The sequence below is a fragment of the Heliangelus exortis genome, chromosome 18, assembly GCF_036169615.1.
Source record: "Heliangelus exortis chromosome 18, bHelExo1.hap1, whole genome shotgun sequence".
NCBI classification, from domain to species: domain Eukaryota; kingdom Metazoa; phylum Chordata; class Aves; order Apodiformes; family Trochilidae; genus Heliangelus; species Heliangelus exortis.
This window is the reverse complement of record NC_092439.1, coordinates 5,341,068-5,366,378: the sequence shown is the minus strand read 5'-3', so window position 1 is coordinate 5,366,378 and position 25,311 is coordinate 5,341,068. Positions and strand designations below refer to the sequence as shown.

General features: G+C 34.6%; 1 protein-coding gene across 2 annotated transcripts in view; it reads left to right on the top strand.

Annotated features, from left to right (window-relative positions):
- The window catches only part of KIF18A (kinesin family member 18A), a 29,741-nt gene extending 5,089 nt beyond the window's left edge, over positions 1 to 24,652 (top strand). For both annotated transcript variants that reach the window (XM_071762349.1, XM_071762350.1), the window contains exons 6-17: positions 9 to 206; positions 1,033 to 1,209; positions 2,081 to 2,155; positions 2,406 to 2,515; positions 5,570 to 5,732; positions 7,001 to 7,165; positions 7,897 to 8,018; positions 9,190 to 9,428; positions 20,685 to 21,171; positions 21,690 to 21,794; positions 23,670 to 23,779; positions 24,385 to 24,652. In XM_071762349.1, coding sequence (XP_071618450.1) covers positions 9 to 206; positions 1,033 to 1,209; positions 2,081 to 2,155; positions 2,406 to 2,515; positions 5,570 to 5,732; positions 7,001 to 7,165; positions 7,897 to 8,018; positions 9,190 to 9,428; positions 20,685 to 21,171; positions 21,690 to 21,794; positions 23,670 to 23,779; positions 24,385 to 24,533 — 2,100 coding nt within the window. In that variant the 3' untranslated portion in view covers positions 24,534 to 24,652. The remainder of the gene's footprint in view (positions 1 to 8; positions 207 to 1,032; positions 1,210 to 2,080; positions 2,156 to 2,405; positions 2,516 to 5,569; positions 5,733 to 7,000; positions 7,166 to 7,896; positions 8,019 to 9,189; positions 9,429 to 20,684; positions 21,172 to 21,689; positions 21,795 to 23,669; positions 23,780 to 24,384) is intronic.
- Positions 24,653 to 25,311: the final 659 nt, after the last annotated feature.

Genomic DNA, 25,311 nt, shown 5'->3' with positions numbered 1-25,311 from the left:
TGTTGTAGATTTACCTGAGGCAGCAAGACAAAACAGCCAGTATCAGTCAGAACGTTCGCATTGCCAAGATGTCTCTCATTGACCTGGCGGGATCCGAACGCGCCAGCGCCACGAGTGCCAAGGGGGCTCGTTTTAGAGAGGGAACAAACATCAACCGCTCCCTGCTGGCTCTTGGGAATGTCATTAATGCCTTGGCAGACCCTAAGGTATGTGCTGCTTCACCATGCAGTCTTCACCTCCTAGTGTTCTGAAAACATTTTTAAACTTTATGAGCTCTCATTGAGCAATGGGGATTACGTTGTTGATGCGTCTCGTGATTTTTTTTTTTTTCCCTTTAAGGCTTTTGTTTGGGTTTTGACCATTCTTTCTGTGATAGCTGAAATACATTCCTAATAGCAAAGAGTTCTTAAATACAGTGTGCAGCTACCTAAGGAAAACGTCAAAGATGAATGCATCTGCTTTTCATGGGGTCCTACTGACCTAACTTTCTACTGTGAGATGAAGATTCTATAGATGTGACTGAAAAAAATCTTAACAGAACATCCTTCAGGTTGTCTGGAAAGGTTATAGAATCTCCATCCTTGGAGGTGTTCAAAACTCAGCTGGGCATAATCCTTGGCAGTTTACTCTGAGACAGATGTTTTCTAAGAGTAGTATCACCTGCTTTGAACAGAGGGATTGGATTAAAGGGATCTTAAGAGGTCCTTCCCAACCTCAATTCTGTGAACTGAAAATATTTTAATGTAGTCTACCCTTTCTGTTAGCTGCCCACCTCACAAAAGTAGCTGCTGTGCATCTGGATGTCAGAAAGTAACCTGGCTAATGTATGTGATGTGGTTATTAAACAGTTCCAACAGAGTTAAAACTATTTGAAAATTACATGTAATTTTTTAGAAAAATTACTTATGCCAAGGAATAGTTTCAAGGCTATTTTTTGTTTTGTGGCATTGAGATTCGAAACAGACTTTAGGCAGGTGAATATTTAAAGTATAGTTTACTAATCCTTTAAAATGTGTGTAACTCTCTTTCTAGAGGAAGAAACAGCACATTCCTTATCGAAACAGCAAGCTCACTCGTTTACTGAAGGACTCCCTTGGAGGAAACTGCCGCACAATAATGATTGCTGCTGTCAGTCCATCTTCTATGTTCTATGATGACACATACAACACTCTGAAGTATGCAAACAGAGCAAAGGATATCAAGTCTTCTGTGAGTCTGTTGGTATTTATTACTTTTGCCAAAGTATAGTAATATAGTATTAAAAGAAGAGTTAATTTTTGAAGATTGATTTATTTCACTTTTGTCTCAATTTTGTTCCGTTGCTGCTTCTTTCTTAGTCAGCTCTTTGTTTTCTGAGTGACAGATGTGTGGTGATAGAGTTGATACTCGTGCTGACCTAAAAGCAATGTAGCTTCATTAATGAGATGATGCTGCCAGTTAGTTTTTGTCAACATCCATTTCAGAAATATTCCTCAGCTGCTAGAAATCACAGCCAGTTTCAGTATCTTGCTATTACTTTCTCAGAGAACTTTGAAGCATATCAAAGAAGTATCTGATTGCAGCTGTAAAAGTTTGTTACAGGTAGAATTCAGCTGGAGCTGAGAAGGGCAATGAGATTATATTGAAAAATAAAAAGCTACTGGGGCATCATCTCTTCTGCTCTCTATTGCTCTGACTTTTCTTTTTCATAATCAGTTGTACTACAGGTCCTGCTTTCTTTTATGTAAAATGGGGTTAACTGTAGTTTCCATTTCTTACATAAAGACAGTTTTTATAGCAAGATACACAAGATGGATATTACATAGTAAAACTAGACTGAATAAATGCAAAATGTGCTTGCATATGTAAATGGAATTATTCTTTGTTGTTCTATTGAGGGAAATGACATGGCCATGAGTGTGCAACAGATGACTGCAGAAGCTGAGAATCACATTTTTGTTGTATAACTCAGGGTTTTATTAATCCCTTTCCTTGTAATATAGTGCAAGTGTAATTCTGTATTACTTATAATGTATGTTTATCATGCAGGAAAGCATGAAGGAGCCTTCTTAAATTCTAACTTGTTTCTCTTCTTCAACAGTTGAAGAGCAATGTTGTTAGTTTGGACAGTCACATAAGCCAGTATGTTAAAATTTGCAATGAACAAAAGAAAGAGGTATGTAAAAAATCTGTTATTGAAGTTTGAGAGGTTATTATTACTTTGAATAGAGAAAAATGTTTATCATATTGAACCTAAAGGGCAGTACCATGCTAATTCTCCCTTTTTGAAGTAAGAGAGTTGTTTTGTCTTTTCAGAGTAATGTTACCTACTGCCATTTGTAAAGGTTTCAAGGACTGAATGATGGGTTTAAAACAAACTAAATTTCAACTAGAAGATCCATTGTTTTGTTTTGGGTTTTTTTTAGATCCTGAGGTTGAAAGAGAAACTAAAAGAATACGAAGAAAAGGAAGCAAAAATTCCTGAAAATCAAAATGCTGCAGTACTTTCAAACAACCAGGAAGCAGAAATACAAAGGTAAATTACAGTCTTGCTTCGAAACTGGAGTTTTCATAACTTGTAGTGTGACATTTGGAGAACAGTCCTCTTTTCAGAGAATGACAAAATCATTGGATTTGAAAGGGACCTTTAGAGATCATGGAGCCCAACTCCCCTGCTACTGGAGCATCCCCTAGAGCACAGTACACAGTCTTGCATCCAGGCAGGTTTTGAAAATCTCCAGAGAAAGGGGACTCCAACCTCTCTGGGCAAGACCCAAAGGTCTTCAATTTTGAAAGTGAGATTATATATTTAAGGTAGAGAGACAGTAGAATAACCCTAGCAACATGTAAGACTGGACTGTCTTACATCACACAAAAATGCTATTTTTTTTTATACTCTGCCCTAATGGTGATATTTCTCCTCACAGTCCAGCTTAGTTGTTTCAGTAATCTGGATGGGGAGTGGGAATTAGCACACATATGGCAGGAAGGGGCACTGAATGCCAGTGCTCAGTAAAGCTACCTAACAGGTCATCTTTGTGGGTAAATAGGGTTGCATAGATGACAGCAGCTGGTGGGAGATACTGCTTCAGTAATATCTTTTCTGCAAGGTTTACAACAGGCAAGACCTTGACATTCTTCTTTCCACAAAGAATTTAATTTGTTTCTAGGTTCTTTATTTTTTATTGCTTTTATATTTCTTGGTCTCTTCTCATCGATGATGTTCCTGTCAATCTTTTTTGAAGTGACAGTCTCTTGTGAGAGCACAGAAAAAGTAACAAATGAAGATGTACTAATTTGTTGCACAAGTTCATCTATGCCAACAGAAGGTTAGGTTATGGTGTGAAAGTCTTTGCAGATCTGTCATCTAGGCTTATTTAGTTAACTTTTTTATTGCCTCTTTGAGTGTGGTATTTTCTAACTGGGAAAACCTTTTGAGAAAAAAGTTTAAAAAGCATTCAAAGCAAAAAGCTCTCTTAACTGAGCTTCGTTTTACTGGCATTACAGAGGTTTCAATAAACCTCATTCAGGTTATTTCAATTTAATTTTCAAAAGAAGTGTAGGTTTCTAAGTCATGTTGGTAGTTCTGACAGTTTTCCTTCATATTTTTGCAATGTAAGTCTTTAAGGTTAACTTAATTTCCTGTGTTTTGTCCTTTATTTCATTCTATGTGTGTGGGAAGAATCAGTCAAGGGCAAGGGTCCTTAAAATGCCTTTTCAAAATGCTGGACATATTCTATGCCAAGGTTTTTTCATCAGATTGCTTGGGTTTTAATATTTGGGAATATCCATAGAGACAGATGTAAGCCTATCCCATTGCATCTAGACTGCAGCAGTAAAGTCAGTGCTTTGTTCTCTTCTTACTCAGGAGGGTAAGGTTCACCCTACTAATGGTGTGGGTGATGAATTTTTCCCCCCATTAATTTACAAGTTCTGAAGGTATTCTGCTGTCTTCTCCCTTCTGTTTGGGACAGGACAGAGAGCCTTATCCACAGGCTTGTTTTTCAGTCCAGCTGCCTGTGGCATTTGCTTCACTGTTATCTGGAAGAGACTCACTGAGTGCACCACTTGCTGCTTCAAACTGAAAGGTTTTTCTTGCTCTGCTGTTTTCTAAAGCTGGGAGCTGCGTTCTCTGCCAGCTCTTCAAGCTTTGAGCCTGTTGAATTAGACAGTGGACACTCACATGGGAAGTACTGCCAACAGGTCCCCAGGCAGAGGTGTGCTTACTGAAAGTGAATCCAGCTCAAGGCAGCAGCTTCTGTACTTGATGCTGTATTTGGGCACAAAGAACTATTTTACTGAAAATAGTTCCTCGTGGTGACTACAGAGAATAGAATCTACATCCACTCTTAAATTATACCCAGGGTTTTATTTTGAGGAGAACAGAGAGAAGGATTCGCCTTCACTTTTTACTGCTGTGTTTCTCAGGCAGCTGGGAAGAACCATGTTTCTATGGATACTATGGAGGAAAAATTTCTCCAAGCAGTTGTGCAATAGATAGTGTAGTACTGCAGGTTGTATTGGTAATAAGTGTAGGGTAAGAACTTGATAGCCTGCAGCTTGGCTGTTTTATTCCTTAAAGAAATATGATTGCTAAATTCTGTGTGCTTAATACTCATTTTAACCTATAAAAAAATATATTTCTCTAGATTTTTCAGGTAAAACTGTAGAGTAATTCTTTCTGGGTTTTAGGTCAGAGTAATAAAACACCAGAATAAAAAACTTGGAGTTAATCTGACTTTAGACTATGAAATGTAAAGTTCTAACAAGTCAATAGGTTGTTCTGAAATGGCTTTTGAAAAAGGCTGGTCATTATTGAGGTATATTGTATCTTTTGGGCTATTCTGTACTTCATTTTCTGTATTTAGGAATGAAGTGAAAAAACACCAATATTGAAGCTTAAATTGCAATGTGGTAATGCTTCCAGGCTTCCTTTTCTCTCTTGTTACTGTGATTTCTATTGCAGGCTAAGGAATAGACTTTAGGGAGTTTTAAATATTGGCCTCCTTGTAATAATTTCTAAATACCACCAGTTCATTTTTTCCTCTGTTAGCCTAGTATGTGTTAAAATATGATGCACATTCTGATTTTTGTCATCCATTAATGATTGAAATTATACAACAGAATTTAAGAGAGAGAGAGCAACTGAAGACTCTTGAAGTTTGCCTTTTTTTGAGAGATAGTTAGCAAGTTTTTTGAAGGAAGACTGTGTGTCTGTGGCAACAGCAGTCTGATTTGTTTCATTAATTGTGTAAGTAGAGAAAACAGGTACTTAGTGTCTTGGAGGTAGATGTAAGATTTATTTGAAGAAGTTTCAAATGTCTTTCATTTGAATCCTAGTGTCATCTTCATCAGAACAATAAAGTTTATTATTAATAATGACCCCTTCAAAATTTCACATACCATTTCCAGTCGAAGTACATAAAATTTTTATTTAGTGCTCAGCTGAGGCTTTACTTTTTTCCTCTTTAATTTGTTTGTATCTATTATATTAACTTGGATTGAAAGTTCCCCTTCTAAAGTAGATGGTCATAAAGCAAAGTCTTCACTAGGTAATCCATTCTTTATTCTAATCCCTTGGTCCTAATAGATACAAAGAAATCCTTAAAAATGTCTTTGCAAACCGTGAGGAAATCAGAAGAGAATACCTCAAGCTGGAAATGCGACTGAAAGAAAACACACTGAAGACACATTACCAGAAACAATATCATGAACAAATCCAGATTATGTGCTCTGAAGAAAGGGTAGAAAAGGTGGGTTTTCCATGATTTAATGCAAAGTATCATTTGTGGTCATTCGTACTAATGTGTCAACTTTGGTGAAGTAGTTATATACTTAATGACCAAATATGTAATTAAAATGGGGCACACTCGGGTAACAAAAATATTACAGTAATGCCAGGTGTGCTATATTTTTCCACCCTGCACTGAAAACTGTTGGTGTGCTTTGTGCTGCTAACTGAAAAATTTTCAGCTTGTCCTTATGTAGACTTGGTTGTCAGTTACTTAAGACCTGATGAGATTTAGGAGACTCGTGGGGCTCCTGACCAAAACCAAAGCATGTTAATTTATGTATGGTACAGCCATTGAAGCTGTTATCTAGCTGAGTAATTTCTGTTCCATACAAAAAAGCAGGACTTTACTAAACAAGAGAGATTTTTATCATTGGTGTTTCCAGCTGTCACCAGGAAGGTGTTTGGATAGCTGCTTAAGGAGAGTTGTGTGAACTGAAAATTATGTTAAGCTGCCTTGAATTTTAAGAGAGATTTGGGGGCTAAGTATGAACAATTGCTGCTTTGCAGCATTAAGAGTTCATGTCTTTCTAGAAGAATTCAAGTACTAATAAGAAAACATAGCTAGATAGTATCTTGATTTTGCTGGTAAAAATCAGCTCAAAGAAATATATGTTTTATGTAGAAAGGAAGTTGAGGATGCAGCTGGTTTTTCTTAGGCACAGTAACAATCTGTATTTGGCCAAAAATGATAGTTTACCATATGACTATTTTTTCCCCAGTGATTCACATGAAACTTGGTCCTTAGTAAATGTCAGAGTGAAAATAAATCACACAGTTTTCCTTGTCATTAATGAAGATATTTCAAGTGACTAATGTGTTCTAGAATTCTCTTCTATGTCATAGAAACTCTGAAGTAATAAAATATCTGTGCTATAGATTTAGATGCTGCTTACTATGGAGTATAGCTCTATTACTCTTCATAATGAGGAGCTATAACTTCTTACACTTTTTATACAAAACAATTTGGAATAAAGAAAGTGAGCGGATTTAACTTTTATCTTGTATGTTAGCAGTGCTGCACTCAAATGTTGGTTTTACCATTAGTGAGCTTTTAGATGTTATTTATTAAGGGTGAAGGGTCACTGTCCTATAAGCACAGTGCCTTATTTATTAACAGTCATTGTAATGGTAAAATGTTCTTTTGCAACATTTTGTATCTAAAGATGATTTTATATATATAGCTGTGGACGTACTCTGATATTTTTCTCCTTAAATGCTGATTTTTAGGCCACTTGCAAGCGGGATCAAAAACTTGCAATGCTTGGAACCCACCGTGTACACATGCAGAAGAAAAGAGAAGAGGAAGTTGAGCATTTTGAGGAAAACACCAATTGGCTGCATCGTGTTGAAAATGAAATGCGCCTCCTGAGTCAAGATGGGTGTATACCAAAGGTAAGGTGCCTTTCACTTCAAGGGATCCTGCAACCTAACTACCCTGGCCAAAAAAACATTTATTTTTTTGAAGGGTGCTAAGAAAGGTGTTTAAAGGGCTAAAAAGTAGGAAGTTGCATTAATTTCTCTACCAAGTTAGAGCAAGTAGAGGTAGCCTCAGGCAAACACCAGAGCTGACAGAGGGGAAGGGTGGAAGGTCTGTGCTTGAATAAGAAAAGGAAAAGAAAGGGAGTGATATAAATGATCATGTATATTCCGTAAAATGGAATATATTTCAATACTTCTATTGGGGTGACTAAAATGTTTCGATGCCTAAATTAATTTCAAGATATTTCAAACAATATACTGACATCTCAGGAAGATAACTGAATAAAGTAAGGACTTGTCCCAGACAATGTCCCTGACATTCAGATATGGAACAAGTACACAGGTAAAGAAGCAAATGTATCCATGAGCATGTATAGATAAGCATACATGTGTGCCTGTTGGGTCCTTAATGCTAAGGAGAGCACATTAATGATTGGTCAAAGGAATCTACAAAGCAATATTTATGCATTTAAATAAAAATCAAACAAATCAGGCTTTGCTACCATATAATGTTATTACAAAAATATAGGTCCCATGCCACCTTTACTTTTTAATATAAGATGAAGAAATATTGATATTTAAAATTTTAGTTTCTCACTATGTGTTTAATGTGGAGTGGTTTTATTTCTTGCTAATTTCCCAAGGAACTCTCTAAAGAACTGCAGTGTTGCCATTTAAACCTAGAAGTTAAGGACCTGAAAGCCCAGATTGAGCACATGTTATTTCTGGTGTCCCTTCAAGATCAGCATTATAAGCAGACAGAAAAGTAAGTATGTTTTCATAGCACATATGGAAAGTCTTATGACATTTGTAACTAAATCGGACGTATCCATAGAATTTAATTGTAGTTGAAACAGAAGCCAGGTTTTTCTCAAACTTTTTCTAGATCAGAATTGTGTTTTCTTAAGCAAGAAGATATGTGAAATAATAATCACTTCATAAATCTTGGTCTCTATCTACCATTTTTTAACAAACTGCATGTATACAGCTGTACTTCTCATTTCTGTTTAACTTTCTTCTTTGCATAGGTTTAACAAATCGTTCAGTAGACATGGGTATCTTATGTTCTTTTTCTGTGCTGACAGCAGTATTGATTTTTTTACAAGTGTTTGTTTTCTCCTTTAATTTCTTGCACGATAGATATTGATTTACCTGTAGTAAAAATTGTAACTATTAAACACTTACATAGCTAGCCAGACTGAAACAAAGATGAATCTGTAGGTAAGCATCAGCTCAGTTTCTGTTACCAGTCTCCTGAAAATGTTGGAGTCTAGCTTTCAAAGTGTGACACAAGGAATGGGATATAATCACAAATCTGTTCAGTAAATAAGTATGTAAAATTTGTAACTAAATAATTCCAAAATTAAATAACCAGCTTTTCTTCCTCCTTTGGATGAAAGGCTGTTACCATAAATGTTACAAAAAATATTACATAAGCCAGCAAAACTGAAAGCAAATTTTTAAAGCTACATTGTATTTACGAAGTTGCTTCTTTGGGTTTTTAGATACATATCCTTTTCCCTATTGCTTGAACCTACCATTTAGTCTTTCAGCTGTCTCCACAGTTGAAGAAATATTGTTTTCAGGAAGAATTCCTAAAATTCTTCCTTTGTCTGACAATTTTAGAAAGACAAAATTCAGCCAAGAAATACTGGCTGCATTTCTCTAGTGTTTGAGGGACTGAAGATCTTGGACACTGAGGAAAAAATATACTTAGTAAATGCTTAGGATGAAATAGAAATTTTGCAGAAGTGCAAAATCTCTCTACTTAGTCATGAATATTGTCATGGTATTTCCCTGAAACAAAATAAATTACACAGGGGAATTTGGGCAGAAAAGGGAAAAGGGCAAAAAGCTTCTCATATTGTAGTAGCATTAGTAAGGATCAGACTATTAGAGATTTGGTCATGTTTGTCTTGCCTGTTGTTGTTTTACAGAGTACTCAATACTTTGCTCCCAGTTCTTCGCAAACAACACCAGACATTGCAAGAAGCTGGTCTGACAAATAGCTTAATTGAGACTGAATATGGGGAGATTGAGCACTTGATTCAAAGACAAAAATCAGTAGTTTGGGCTGACCAGACTGAAGAGAAGGAACAAAATCAAAGCAATGAGTTAGACTTGTCAGCTCTCTGTGCCTTCCCTCAACTTGTGAGCAGACTAAACACCCCATGCCGTAAGTATATAATTAATTTGTTCTCTGTTGGAAATATTTTAAATGTCTGTAACAAAGCTATATGTCATCCATATACACCCTGGATGCACGCATCTGCAAACATTGAAGCCAAATGTCAAACTCCTCCTCAGATCCACTTTCAGTATAAACCATATACCATTCTTAGATATAGAGAATGTTTACTTTTTTTTATGCCTAAACCTACTTGGCCAACAGGACTCCTTTTGTTGTAACATACCCCCTATATCAGTGTTCCTAAATCCTATGAATGATGATGATAATTCCGTCTGAGTCTTGAACTGATTTTAAAAAGCATAAGGGTGTCAGTATTGTAATTCTGTCAGTGATTTTAAATGCTCAGCAGTTACTACAGTTTTGCACAGTCTCGAGTAGTAGCCTTGAGAGGAATGAGGCTTCTCATTAATTGGAGGTTGACTGGAAATCTAGAGCAGTATTTTGTAAGCTTATTTTTCCAATAATCAAAGGATTCACCATTTTTACCACAGAATTTGTTGGTTACTTTGTCCAGGTGGCCCCTTTTTTTTTTCCCCATAGCCCTGTACAGATGGATTTTTTTAGCTGTCAAGTGGATTGTGTTGGACTCTGACCTGGGTAAAAATAGGTGAAGAAGCCTTACAAAAGGGACTGTTCTAAGGAGTGACAAGCAAAATCTCAGTGTACTTGTGTGGTGCTGTGGGCCAATGCTTCTGTCTTTTGCTCTGGGTAGGCAGCACTCAAGACACTGGAGCTTTCTAAACACAGCTAATAATCCCTAACATTGGAAAACATCCATAGGTAACAAGGGAAAGACAAATATACTTAAGCTTCTCAAAAGCTTTTAGTCATGGAAAAGCATTTACCCTGGAGCCCTGTGAAATTGGTTCCTTGCTTCCTTTAGCTTTCTTCCTCTATCCGGCCCACTCTGGGGCTGGGAATTATACTGCCCATTTCTTACCTATGTTGTCATTGTGAATGATTTTTTTTGGTGTATGTTTTTATCACTGTTTATCATGCCAGTGAGGGGTTGGTGTTGGGTCAGTTTTGCTTTGGAGGTTGCTTTTTTTTATGTATGGGTTTATTTCTGTGCTTTCTGAGAGGCATAAAAAGTCTGCATATCTGCATGATTATACTCATTATTTTGCCCAAGCTAGTCAGGGATTCAGTAAAGTTGAAAGCAGTTGTTGGCTTTCCTGTTTCTCTTTTCCTCTTGGAGTGAGGGCAGTGGAGCTCAGCAGGCAGCAGCATTCTTCTGCTCTGCTCCTTTCTCATTTCCTACGTAGAAAGAAATTTATGATCATGGGCTGCTGGCAACCTTTTGGAAAATTATTGTGGTGATAAGTATTTCTGCATTTGTGGCATTACATTCATTAGGAACCATGATGCTAGTGTCCTATCAGAATGGAAATATATTCTGCAATGCCTTATGAAAAAAATTAAAATAAAAGCTAGTGGTTTTCCTTTGAGTTTTTTCTCTATTTTCAAACCAGAAGAATAATACAGGGTTTTTTTTAAAAGTGGCTTTCTAGTCTGTTTTTACTGTCACGTCAAAGAAAATTAGTGAAATTTTTGGAGGTGAAGTTGTTTCCTGGCATAATATATCTCAGAATTCAAATATTGTAACATTTTATTTTCAGTGCCAGTGTGCTACCAGGTATGATTACAAAAATCACCCCATTCTTCTTTCAAATAATTTTTCCTCTGTGTGTGTATATGCCTATATTTTAATTTATCATTTAGACTGTGATTATCTGCTTTATATTTGTAGGGTTTTTTTATCATGTAAAAAAGGAATGCCTCAAAACTGGCATTTATGATATGCTAAGATTGGATTTGTGAACTTTTATGACTGAAGAAGAAAAGAATTACAGACTTTTCTAAACTACTTGTAAAATAAGGATTTAAGACTCACATGCAGTGAGGTTTTTGCTGTGATTTCTATGTTCAAGGAAAAAATGAAGCCATGCTCCTGGCTGCTATTTATTTTATATATTGGGCATAATTTTAATATACTTTTTTTTTTTTTTTCCTTTTAGGGGAACTTTTTTCTGGCAGAATAAGTAGGGAGGAGTACCCAAATACAGATCCAGTAAACTGTATATCTTTTCTAACAAAATTAAAGTAAAGTAAATTTTGTTGGAATTTTTTATTTAATCTACATCTGTTCCACTTTTTTTGAAGTCCTTTGTTGTAAGAGGTCATGGTTTTTGTTGAAATTTACCCCAAAATAACTATTAATTAAATTGCACTTAAGTTTTAAGGCAGAAAATTTCACTTCCTTAAAATTATTAGACACGTTTTGAGAGGCTGTCTTGTATGCCTTATAAATAGAGGTTTTCCAAATATTCTCCTGTTCTACATGTAGTTTTGTTTATCTAAGTAAATGGACACCACATTTTTCAGTTAAGATGAACTTCTTTTAGCTGCAAATGGTGTCTTCTCCTAAAGATGTCCATATAGATCTTTTATGCTGGTTTTATTTTTGTTTAGTTGTGGTTCTTGGGAAAAGAAATAGGAGGCATTACTTTCACTCCTTTACCCATCTTATTAGTTGCAGGAGAAAACATGGTGGAACCAACTGTCCTCCAAATTTTACCTCCACAGGAAAGTTTGATAATTTCTTACACTTCTCAAATTTTTTTACATCCATCATCACATTGTGTGCTCCTTCCACTTGCTTTTGACTAGTTTCATACCTCTGTTGATACTTTTAGGGAATATTGCCAGGATTTTTTTTTCCCAAATTACTGAAGACTTTGAATCTTCCCAAGCTGCTCATGGGCAGCACAAGTTGATGAGCTAACATGAGTTTTCTTCAACAGCTTTTTTCCCCTCAATACTGATTATTAGTATAAGACTTATGGTACAGCAGGTAGCCATTGTACAATAATTTCTAAACATCTGATGGTGCAGAATAAGATATAATGCTACTAGGTACTAAATTAACAAGAATTGACATTAGATGTTTGAATTTGAAATTAATTCTGAAATTAATTGTGAATTGGCTTTGCATACTGGAAGAAACTAAAAAAAAAAGTTCTTAAAATATAATTGGGCGTTCACTTAATTTTAAAAGACTGAGATAACAAGTGGTAAACCAGCCATAACAAGTGATAAAAATGAACAGAAGCAGTTGTGCTCAGAAAAAAATAACTTTTCAAACAATATTTTTACAGTGTTATTTTAATCCTAATGTGTCCTTACCTAAAATGCTACTGGTTTTTATACAATCATTTCTATACCTCTTGGGAAGTGAGAGAAAAACGTAATCCACTTACCTAGTAACTTTAATATTTTTCTGTTGAACACAAAATAAATGCAATGAAATAACTCTTCTATTGTTTGTTTGCATTCTCATTTAGATTATATTGAACAATAGTTCAACTGTTGATATGTTATGGAATGTATGTAACAACCTATTAGGAAGGAAAAATATAAATCAGAAAAAATACATAAGCGTGGGAAAATGTGAAGTAGTACAAGGCCAACATCCCTATCAGAAATAGGAAGAATGTAGTAATTTCTATTCTCCTTTAAAGATGAAATAAATTATTCAAGAATCCAATTCTTTAGGGAAAAAGTCATCTTGGAAATATGCTTGGCAAATGTTAGCAAGAGCTGCCCTAAGAACTTAGTGAACAAATAAAAAAGGAAGATTTATAAAGATCTCCTCCCACCTTTGGTGCATTGATACTTTATTATTTATAATTTTTCAAGATGCTGGGAAGAAAATTGTATTTTGCACCAAGGTAAAAAAAGAAGCCACACACTGCATAGTGGCCATTATTCCTTATATAAAATCCCTATGTCACATATAACTGCATGGACTTGGACTTGACCAGCAGAAAAGAGCAATACAGTTCATTTCTTGTGGTTTGAATCTTATTTTCCATGTTCTAAGTTCAGTAATTTTTTTTCAATCTCCTATTTAATATAAATCTGTCACCTGTGTTACTATCTCAGTAGTTCCTTTTCTAAATAATCTGAGGTAGAGGTTAGAAAAGCTAATTGGAAGCAATGTAATCTTTTTTTCCATAAAACATAAGTCTAAGCTACCTAAGAAGAAGAAAGTGTTCTAGGTATGCTGGTAACAAATGTCATGTAATGGTTTTGAAACTATGTTAACATATATTTGAAATAACATTTGAGATAAAATCTCTGCAAAAATGAGACACCATTCATGCAGAAAACAAAATTTGAGGGGAAAATATTTTGTTCTTCAGTGCAAGCTTTTGAAGCTAATTGCATACTTTTTGTTGAACTCAGAAGTATCTAAGGATATATGCAGTTTCTGTTCATTATCAATATTTGGAAAACAAGCTACAAATTACTCTCTATTCACCTTGTGTTTAAAATGGTAGTGATGCTGAAAAATATCTGTAGTTAAAGGAAACTGCTAAATTCTGTGTCATAAAACATGAGACACTAATCATTTGCTGGCATTCCTCCTAGAGAGAGCCATGACATTGTTCAAATGCAAATGAATTTTTGTTGAGTGTTTTCACATAAAATTTAAACTGCTTTAAATCATATAACTTTCCTCATTGTGAGCACTGTCCCCAAATGGCTCAAGTAGCTGTATTATTTCTGTAGAACTGGGAAAGTGGGACCTTAATGTCTCATGGTTTTATTTGGAATTAACTGCATTTGAATATATTTGAATAACTGATCCTGGAGAAGGAAGTTTAACCAGTAATTGATTTGGGAAAAGCATCTGAAAAAGAATAAAGGGAATAACAGCAAAGGTGAAAAGGGTGGGGATTTTTCTTTGAGGTTTTGTTGAAAGTATGACTGAAAACACAGAGCTTTCATTACTCACTTTCACTGCAAAGCCTTCAGGTGGGGATTTCTTAATTTAACCATACTTTCTTCTCTATATCAGGGAAGATATTTTTAAAAATTTTTTTCTCAATATATACTATTCTTAATTATGAACCACACAATATATTCTGACTTTAAATATAAACCAGAGTTGTTGCTTTGTAGAGGAAACGCTGTTTTTTCAGTATTATTTTTATTTACAAATACATTTTAAAAGTGGATTGAGTGTGCTTTATGAAGCCTTTACTGCAGCCTCCTGAGCAGCTCAAGTCTTTGTATCAAGTAAAGCACAAGCTATGAAAACAACACAAGTTAATTGTAAAATGCAGACAGGCTCCTTTTCTTCAGTGTTTGTTAATGGAAGCCATACAGAAATCACAGAGTATGGAGTGATGGGTGGGGAGCTTTGCCTGGTATTTGCAAGTATTTCTGTGAATGGGGAAGTTCTTGGCATTGTTTCAGGCATCCCATTTCCGGAAGCCTTACTGTACATATTACCATTGAGAGAATGGAATTGATTTACAGGAAAAGAAAGAAAAGGTATCCATTACCTCCCCTTGTCACAAATGTCTGAAAGTAAAGTCAATTTATTATTATTTTGCATGGCAGAAAAATTAGGGTGTAGTTGTATGTAGTAAAAGATGATTAAAAGTAGGAAAAGCATGTGTCTTGTATACAGGTGCTCTTTTGAGCACCTTTTTCACACCTATATATCTTTTTTTTTTTTTTCTCATGTAAAATAACACACCTGACCACAGGGACTCACAAAACTGCAGTTTTTAGCCCTTTTCAGTTCACAAGTTTGCAAAACTTGTGAAACTGGCCATCAGGGTGATGTCTTTTGTTCATATGAATATTAGATAATTGGAATGCATTCACTAGATCTCATTTGAAATTTGGAATTCCATGAGTCAGTTGTTAAAAGAATCAAAATGTATGATTAGTATAGTAATTGGATCAATCATTGGTAGCTCAGAAATGTTTATTGAAATGAGTACATTAATATTTTATTTCACTTTAGCAGAACCTGATAGACTTATTTTAGCATAGTTTCCAGAAATAATCCCCTTATGCATGTATTAGCAGGACTTCCAGAAGAAAGTCTGGGCTATTATTTTGTCCCAAACATCAATTAGAACTAACCCAATTCATCAGAGTCATCTTGTCATGAACTCTACTCATTTTCACTGTGACTCATGTTTAACAAATACTGTCTTTTGCTTTTCATATTAACTCACAGAACTGTAAATACTGCTGTGTTTCTTTTCTGATAAATCAGTTTTTCAGGGTAGTTTTTAGGAACAGATAATACAACAAGCTGATGACCAGAATGACCTTATACTATTTGATGGAGGTGATTGGTCAGTGGAAGGTGACTTTTGTTTTTAATTTGCAAGTGAATGTCTTAAAAATTATATCTAGAAGAATTCTGACAAGTATCTTTTATAATCACCAGCCTGAAATTAAAGATCAGCAAATATGTAATCTTTTTTTCTAAATTAGATTTGGAATAATGCTTATATTTAGGGAAGTGCTGTAGCTGGAAGCCCTAGCTAAGGAAGTAGAACTTCTAAATCTCTTTTAAGCTACTCCATCAGGTTAACTGTGGATGTTTCTTGAAGCATATAGTGCTTCATTTTTGCATAAAAAGTAAAATTTAAACTAAAGTTCACTGAATCATTATGATCAGCTGATGCAAAACAAAATGTGAAGCAAAAAAACAACAAACATAATTTCCCTTCCTTACTATGGAACAGATCTGGAGATTTTCTTTAGAGCTGGAGCATGTTGTTTGGCTTTCAGCAGAAAAGTAATAACAAGATGTAATGGTTATCATTAGACATCCATTCAGGAACTATTTAGATTTCTCCTTTAAGAAAATAGGAATAGCCATACTTGTAATTTCCAGTTCCAATGCAACTGGAAATCATATTGAACCAACCACATGTAGTAATTGCCATTAGATCTCTTCTAAGTTTGTCAGATCAATATTTTGTAACCCATTTATACTTATGGGCCTGGCCCCAGCATGCTGCAGGGCATTCACTGGTATCAGTGTTCTGTGGCAGGTAAGTGGTAAAGTTAGGATGCTGTAGGAATGGAGCATTGACTGGTTCTAACTACAAGAAATAAAACAATTCCTCGTTAATCTCATCCTCATCTATGGCATTTTATTAATGTATTATATATTACTTCAGTGGGTCCTACCTAGAAATGTCCTGTTGTCTCAATTTTCTGTTTGCTCGTTGGAGTATTTAGGCAATAACGTAAAGAATGTGCTAAAACATATAACGTGCACACATCCCATTATAAGCACTCAACAATATTTTAAAACTGAGTATCCTGAGAGAAAGCATTGCATAAAATTGTCATACAAATACTTTGGTTTAGTAGGCATAACCTTCTATGAAATGTCTTTTCTCTGTTGCTTTAATATTGGAAGTTTGTATTTGCCACTGAATATATTTGAGTCTCTTGTTCTGGAGCTTTTTTTTTCCTTCCTGAATCTGATTTAGGCAAACTAATATAAGCCATAGTGACACATGAATAAATTTTCTAAAATCATTTGCTGAAATATTCAGTGTTTGTTGAGACAAAATTACTCTAAAATTGTATGAATTCAGCATTTAGGAAATGCAAGGTACGGTGGTTCAGTTTGAGGCATATTACTTTTGTGTCAGCTTGTGGTACTAAATTATCTCTTCCAGTAGCATTTTTATATAAATTAATATTAAAGTAGGACTCTGAATAGCAATGTTTTTCATAACATAGAGTAGCCTTTGAAATATTTGAAAATAGGTTCTCACAAAAAAAAAAAAAAAATTGTATTTTACTTTTTTAAAGAGAAACACTTTTAATACCATGGCCATTTGAAGTAATGTGAAATCTATAGGAGCAGTGTTTTTGTAGCAGCTATTCTTGACTGAGCCCTTCTTGCTTAAACTTCTCAGTAGCAGCTATTAAAAGCACCTGCAAAAATTTGTAACTGGCTTCAGTATCTTGCATTTTTATTAAGACAGAAGTAAAAGCACAGACATTCCTTTATTTTGTGGGTTTAAATGCTCTTCTTGTGGTATTTATGTTTACTTTAGAGCATAACTGTTTGGAGCTATATACTGAGCTTGGTTTTTATTACATATTTCACTTATTTCGTGAAACCAAGTTAAATGTGATGTTGCCAATGATGTGTTTGTTTACTTTCTTGTTTACTGTGTTAGGAGCAACTTAATGCTTTCACAAAAAGCTTTGAGAAGGAGCACTTCTTGAATTTTTTATATGCTTTCCAATACCTAACTGGCAAGAGATGCTAGTTTTGTTTTAACTTCATTTTACAATAAGTTTCATTCCAGAAATAAATAGATTTTTAAAATAGGTCTAGGTTTTTACTAACAGCTTATATTTGCCCTATAAAGAATCACTGCAACCATCTTTTTGTTAATGTACCTATATAATAGTATGAAACACTGTTCATTATGATGAAATTCAACAAATTATTAATGTTGGCAATAATTTTGTGTTCTTTACCTATCTAGTTCATGGTTTAAATGCTTGCATTTACAGTTAATTTAAAAATGCTTCCAGTATTTAGTGCTGGAGAAGCTTCTAAAACTTGGCACTCTCACCAAAATGTTTCTCCATCAGACTTCCTTCCTAGTAACTTTAGGGCATTAGCAAAACCTCACTGCCTTACCGTAAGCAAACTTTCTGAAACTGGAACCTCCCTGTCCTAATGTATCAACAGACAAAGAATTCTAAGCATTTTTTCCCCCAAACACTTTCAAATGCATTTAAGCAGGAGAAAACCTTAATTTATTAATATTTTAAAATATTTCCTGAAATTTATAGTGTCTAGTTATTTCAAACACTAGATTGTGAATATATCGAGTTTATTATTGTATTTAAACATATAAGCTGTCAATCTGTAAAAGAAGATTTTGACCTCAGATTTTTGTTGAGTAAAAATATTTTTTTTTAATATATTTTAGTGTTTTACATAGAAGAACAATAATCATGAAAACAAAGTGAAGGAGCAAGCACAATAATGAAGCATAGCACTGCTAATAGTCTCACTGTGTATGTATTGAAAATGGTTCATAAATAAGTTTCTTGCTTGTTACCAACAGAATCCTACAAAATCTTGGAGAAAAATATGTTCATTAAAGTAGGCCTGTATCACTTCTGATGGAGGAAAAAACTATTTGGGGAACACATAACCCCTGTTTTATTACACATTCCATTTCTCTGCTCATGGGCAATATTCTGAATTAATTTAATGTTTAGATTACAGTCAAGCCACTGTGTCTCAACAGCTTGCTGCTCTTCACCTAGTGAATGTTGACTATGAATTAGACTAAGATTAGGTGTGAGGAAATAATTTCTTTTGTGTTTTAAAAAAATTACCTTACATATATACAGTATAAGGGCATGCAAACACACAGAAATTCACTGTTCTGCTTTTACATGTTGTGCAGTCCTCTCAGTCCTGAGTTTTTGGTGTTCGTTTTTCTGCAAAGCTGAAAACAAGATAACAGAATTGTAATTGTTCATGTAATTATCCAGACATCTTTTCCCATAAGCAATTTGGCTTAAATTAACCTGTTCTTATTGTTTATGCATTCTTGGTTAAGGGTGTTGCATATTTGTTAAACCATTGCAGTTGAAACATTTTTCTTTCTGAAACTGAGCACTTGTTGAAGAATAAATGTTTTTCTTGTTCCAATGGTTCCATAATTAAATTAAGTTCTGGCAACACAGATTTGTGGGATGTATATTAGCATCTAATTTCCTTGCTGCTTGTGCAGGTGTTGATACTACTGGGTCCAACTTCCCTGAACAGGTCTAGGTCTCATGCTCTAATTTGTGTCTTCTAATTGGGCTTTATCTCATGTAGCTGGGTATGAGGAATCCATCATAGGGTATGTCTAGTTTTAAAGCATGTAGAAAAAAATGACATTGCAATCATCTTTCCATGTTTTGAAGGCTTTCCTTCAATGAGGCTCCCCAAAACATCTGAATTCTCAGGGTACTTGGGGAGTTGGCATTCTTAAAGCTTCTCGCTGAAAAAGTTCAGTGGAGGCTGAAAAGTTGTAAGCAGTCAGAGAAAAGACCATAATAGTTTGAACTTCACTTTTTGTAAAAAGTCAAATGGGTGGAATACTGCAGTATGTGTTTTTAATAAATATTCCTCCTCTTCAAAGAATGTTTATGGAACAGCTAAAATGCTGTAAGTGTTAACATATGAGAGCAAACTAAAGAAGAATTCACTCTGAAGAGTTCAAACTAACTTTCTTACTCTGAGGCAAAAAAAATGGAATTTTAGAAGAAAAAAATATTTATCACCACTATTATATGAATACCATAGTTAATTCCTTGAGTATCTTGTGGCAACTTAAAAAGCAGGAGCTCTTTTTTACAGTTTAGCTGCTCATAGGAATGGAGTAGGCAGTGCAGAAAGGGATAATCTGGTTAGTGTGGCTACCAGGGCACTCCGTAGACCTTTTAGGGGTGGTAGTCTTAATTTCTTAAACTTTTTCTCAAAATTAAATGTCAAAACACTTGGGCTTTTAACAGCCCACTCTTGATTTAATTTCTTTGTGTGGGGTTCTTTTGCTTAGTTTTTTGCTCTTAACTACTTAAGTCACCACTAACCTTGCCATTTGAACAGTGTTCTCGGTCTTAAAATTTTTCTCCTTTTCTGAAAACTTCAGTAAAAGTAAGGCCTTTTCTCTCTTACTTTGGAGATTGCCTTTATTGCCACCTACTTGAAAATAAAAATATTGTGACACTTGAAGAAAAGTCAAGATGAATGGGAATGGCCCATTACTGCTACATTGCTTGCCTTCTTATTTTGAAGGGTGGGGTTTTTAGTAAAAATCCTTTTCTAGAGCGAATATATTGAAATGACAGGATCCTAGTAACTTTTTCCTTTCCCTTTTTTCAGAACACTACTTCCTCATTTGCAATGTCAAAGAAATCTCTCCCTCTAGAGTGATTGTACATCCTTTTCACAACAGTCTCTCATTCTAGTGGACTATACTTGCAAGGGAAAAAATGGCCATGTTGATTAGGCAGCTGTAGATTACTGTGATAGTGTCATCTTAAATTAACTGAAGGACTGTATCATGAAAATGCCATCATTTTCAATAGTCTTCCATTCCATGTTGTGTTATATCTTACTTATGATTACCCATGTGTCCCTGGGATTAACTTTATCAAACTGTGCATATTTTGAACACTTTCAGTGCCACAGAACAAACGTTACCATATGGACAATACTGCAATAGAAATCATTTCAGTTACATGACCAAATTAATATTTAAATTAAATCATATTTGTAGTAGTTTCTTCAAGTAAACATATTTCAATAGGGAAGAGGAGAGAATTTAAGTAGTAAATATAGGTAAATGTGTATTAATCATTGTTTCCTGTGTACCACAGGTACAACTTCTGGTACACCATCAAAAGAAGTTTATAAAAAAACACCACAAACAGTGGAATATGCAGTACAGCCACAGAAGAAAACCAGGAGGAAGCTGATGGAATCTCCAGCCACGTTTCAAAGTCCTGCTGCATCCAACCTCTCTACCCTCCACCATCTGGAGGATTCTCTTACCAAGGAGGTCCAACCTCTTGTGTATACACCAGAACTTTTTTGCAAAAAGCCAGTACAAAGCTGCTGTACACAGACTGTGGTGAAGAAAGATTTGCACCTTGCAGGCCTTCAGGAGGGCAGTGCATGTAGTATAGCTAGGCCAGGGAAAAGGAAGAGTATTATGGACTCTACATGTGATATAATCCCAGAGTGCAATGAAGCTGACATGAACTCAACAGTAATTCTCTATGAAGTGACAGATGAAACAACTGTAGCATCTACTGATTCATCCATGAAGGACTCACAGCCATGCAACAATTCTGTTCTACAAAGGTATTTTCATTTGTGTTGGCAAGGTATATTACCCAAACAACTTAATCCTGTTAATCTTCAGAGCTGGATTTTTTGTTTGCTGTAGACTTCATTTTCTAAACCCAACATTTTGCAAATCAAACACTCAATTTTAATCATCATCAGATTCAATTCTGCCATAATTTGAAATCAATGTATGTTAGTGACAACAGATGAAGTTGAAAGCTGCTGTTTTACAAGATGCATACTGAAAAGAAAATACACTTTTGAATTTGCTTGTGATGCCTCAAGCAAGTTACTTTCTCTAAGCCTTGCTTTTTCCTGTCTATAGATTTAATACCTTTGCCTTTCTGACAAAGAGAGATGCCATTGTTGAAGCTGCCATGTATGTGTGAAGTCCTGTCAAGTTGCCTCAAGTAATATTATTGAAACAAATTTCTGGTATTGTTTTCAACTTAACATGTATTTATTTACAGTTAAGAACAGTTTTACTTCAACACGGAATATATTTTACAAAAGTGTAATTTTTTTCATTTCAGACTTGATCTCACTTCCTTAAAAAACAAAAATACTACTTCAGAACTTGAGAAGCCCTCATACATGGCAATGACTTCTGCTGCTGAGAGAAAAAGAAAGATATTAAGGTAAGATGGTCTTACACAAGTGAGTTGGTGTTCTCTTTTGTTCTCATTTCATTTTCAATATTATGTATGTTTGAAATCTGAAAGCCTCATCATCTGGACTCATGTGTAAGATGTTTCCACTCAAATCTTGTTCCACAATTCAATTTTTTTTTTTTTTCTGGCTGCATTACTAGAGTCTTTCTTACTCTTGGTTGAGGAACGTGTGTTGTTTTAAGTACAAACCAATACCATGTATTCCGTATACTCAAAATAGAAAGATGACACACAATTCTGAAAAGAGTAATCACATCATCAATTAAAAATTTTATTTGTTTGAAAATTACATGCCTTTGCTGGAACACATTAGAAATTACCAAAATAGAAAGAAGAGAAAATACTTAACAATGCTTATGTGGCCAATGCCTTCATTTTTCTGATAATTCATTTCCAGTCTCTGTAATTATGACTTCATTCTTGTGGTTTGCTCTGGGAAGAACTCCCATTTTGTCACTTCTGGTTTCTGACCCTAAAAGACTCTTGTTAGTCAAAGCAACACTACACAGTCAAAGACTACTAGAAACTAAGTGGAATTTTACTTTTTTTTTTCTGTTAATGTATTTCAAGGTCAGTTAGTAGATCAGTACTGTTGAAAAAGGCTTTTTGGGGGGTTTGGTGTTTTTTGTAAAAGAAAGCATTCCTACAAAATTGTTTAAATCATATTATTAGTCACCTGTTGCTAGACAGTGAGTGAAGCTGCTACCCCATAGGTCATGTAAAGAATGCTTCAAGGCTGTTAGATCACAGAACGCAGAAGAAACTTAAGCTTAAGACTTTCCTGTCTCTTCTTTAGTTTCCTCCTCTTCTCTCCTAACAGCTTTCCCTGTTTGAAGTACTTCACTCAGTCATTCATCTCATACTAACATTAAAATAAAAAAATACACATTTCTGACATATTTTCTAGGTCAGAAATATAATTTGAAACAGCCATATTGCTTGGACAGGGTATGAGAGAAATCAGCATTAATACAGAGGCTGCTTTCACTAAAAAGCATTGCATTCTTAGTGACAAGTTTTCTTCCAAATGTGTGTGAATAGATCTTAGGATTGTCAGAAGGCAGGACTTGGTTTTTACTGCTTGCTATATATTGTCATTCAGGCAAATGATTATTGTAAGGGCATATAAAGTGGGAATAATACAATATAATTGGAGGAATGGGAAAAGTACAGAAAGTTGGGACATAAATAGAATTAATTTGCTCATGAGTCTGTCTTATAGATAAGTTAGCAAGGCAAGTGTAAAAGGGTGAGATCAGAGAGGTGATTATTTTCACTTGTAGATCTTAAGTCCATCATATAAATGGATATAAAATGCAGAGGTTTTGTCTTAATTAATTTGAAGCTATAGCAGCTCTCTTGCAGCTTAGCTAAGAAGTATTGTCTGCTATGAAGACAATGTCTCCAACCATATTGGAGGCTGTAGAAAAATTATTGTAGCAGTAAAAAATGCAATTTTTTCAAGATACCACAGTTTGGACATTTCAAGTATTTCTTACGAGTGTTAAGATTATTTTAGTATAATTTTTGTGCAATGACCATCAAACTGGATTCTGTGGTTTCAGAAAAACTGTGACATATTGGTGTGGGTTTTAACATAAGTGGCAACATTAGTTCTTATTTTCACAATTGAAACATTCTGGTAAAGCTTTAAACAGCAAGAAAGGGCAGATAATATCCACATACACACATCATAAATTATTTTATTCTTTTCGTTTTACTGTGAGCTACCAAAGCTGGGTATTACCAATTGATATATTTGTACGTTGTGAGGTCTAAACTACTGCAATGTAATTTAATCACTTTACTGAAATCTAACTCTTTTCTTGCTATTTTTTCCAGTTCTACATCAAATATTGGGATAGGCAACCAGCAAGACCATGTTCCTGCCAAACGCATTCGACAGCAGCTCCTGTTAAGCCACAGAGCTTTGCGAGTGCCCAAAATGGCAGGTGAGTGCCAAAACTTCAGTGTTTGCTGCTGCACTGGCTTATTGTTGGTATAGGAGGTCCAAAATTAAAGTTGATACTCAACATTTTGTCAATTTGATAGCAGGTGTTGCTGTGATCAGTAGACTAAGCCTAAGATTCAGTAGTATTCATTTTAAAAAGTAAATCTGAATGTCTAACTGGTTATCTAGATGGTATGTAATCAAAAGTCAAGATCACTGTAAGGTTTTTGGGAAAAGCTTTTCCCAGGAATTAAGTTCTTCCACCAAAAATTGTCTGTATACTTGTTAAGACCTTTGGTGGACTTTATTACAAATTTTATCTTTTCCAAGTGTGGTCTGTCAAGAAAAAATAGCCATACTTTTCCAGTTTTACAGCAGTTTTATATGCCAGTTTTCATGCACATCCATGTTTTTAAGTAAAAAGTGATGTTGAGGAAGCAAGTACATATGGATTTGTATTATGATGTGTTCATAAATATCAAAATTAGGCTTTCAATTAGAAGAATATGTGTAAAAATTCTTAGACATGCTCTGTAAAGAAGATTCAGGTAAGCCAAATTCTGCTTATATTTATTGTATTTGTATTAACATTTCTTTCTTCACTAGGAATTAAAACAGGGAACTGGAAGCAAGAACAGGATGTGCCAAGAAATATAATCAGAAGCCTTTCTGATGGAAATGTAACATCAGGAGTTAATTCGAGGACATCAAAAAATCTCCTACTTCATGTTTGTAAGAAAAAAAATAGGATTTAGTTCTGAGTTAATCCTTATTCCAAGCAGGATTGATAGCAAACAGAACTGGGTGACTTGTTCCTCTCTAGTAAATTTTTTTGTGTTAAAGATGTCTCTCAGTAATGCACTATTTTAGAAAGAACCACTTTTTGGAAATACAAGGATTTTGTTAAATTCTAAAATAAGCTCATTATGGTTTCCTGTTAAAGCTTACAATTGTCATTTGTATATTAACAAATTAATAAGAAATTTCGTTTGGATTTGGAAATGGGAAAGTGCACAGTGTACTATTTGCCATAATCTTTGTGAGCATTGCCCTGTGTTTATGACTAACAGACAAAACAAGCTGTACCAGGATCAGTGGTGGTCTAATTTTTAGATGCTAGTGTAAATTACTTACCTACAGTCTTAATTTTCTAATGAGAATCTTGTGATGCAAAAGTTAGAAAAATTTATTTGATCTGCTAAATTATTTTCACTGAAACTTCATAGTGTTAAAATTGTTTTTCATTTGGAAGCAGCTCAGATAGATGTTAATATTAAAATGCATTAGTTGTAAGGTGTCAGTTTATTTTTAGATATGTTATCTTGGATAGATAATACCAAGATTATGGTAGGAGACAAAAAAATATTTGCAATAAGTGTTTTTAATGAAAAATTATATCTTATGTTTTTTAGCCTTTTTTTAGTCTGTTACTTGGTTGTAAATCCTCTTGGTGTTTTTCAGTTTTTTAAGTCTGTTGTAAATAGCATAATTCTGTTAATTACTATTAATAAATTTTTTGTTTTAGAGCAATTT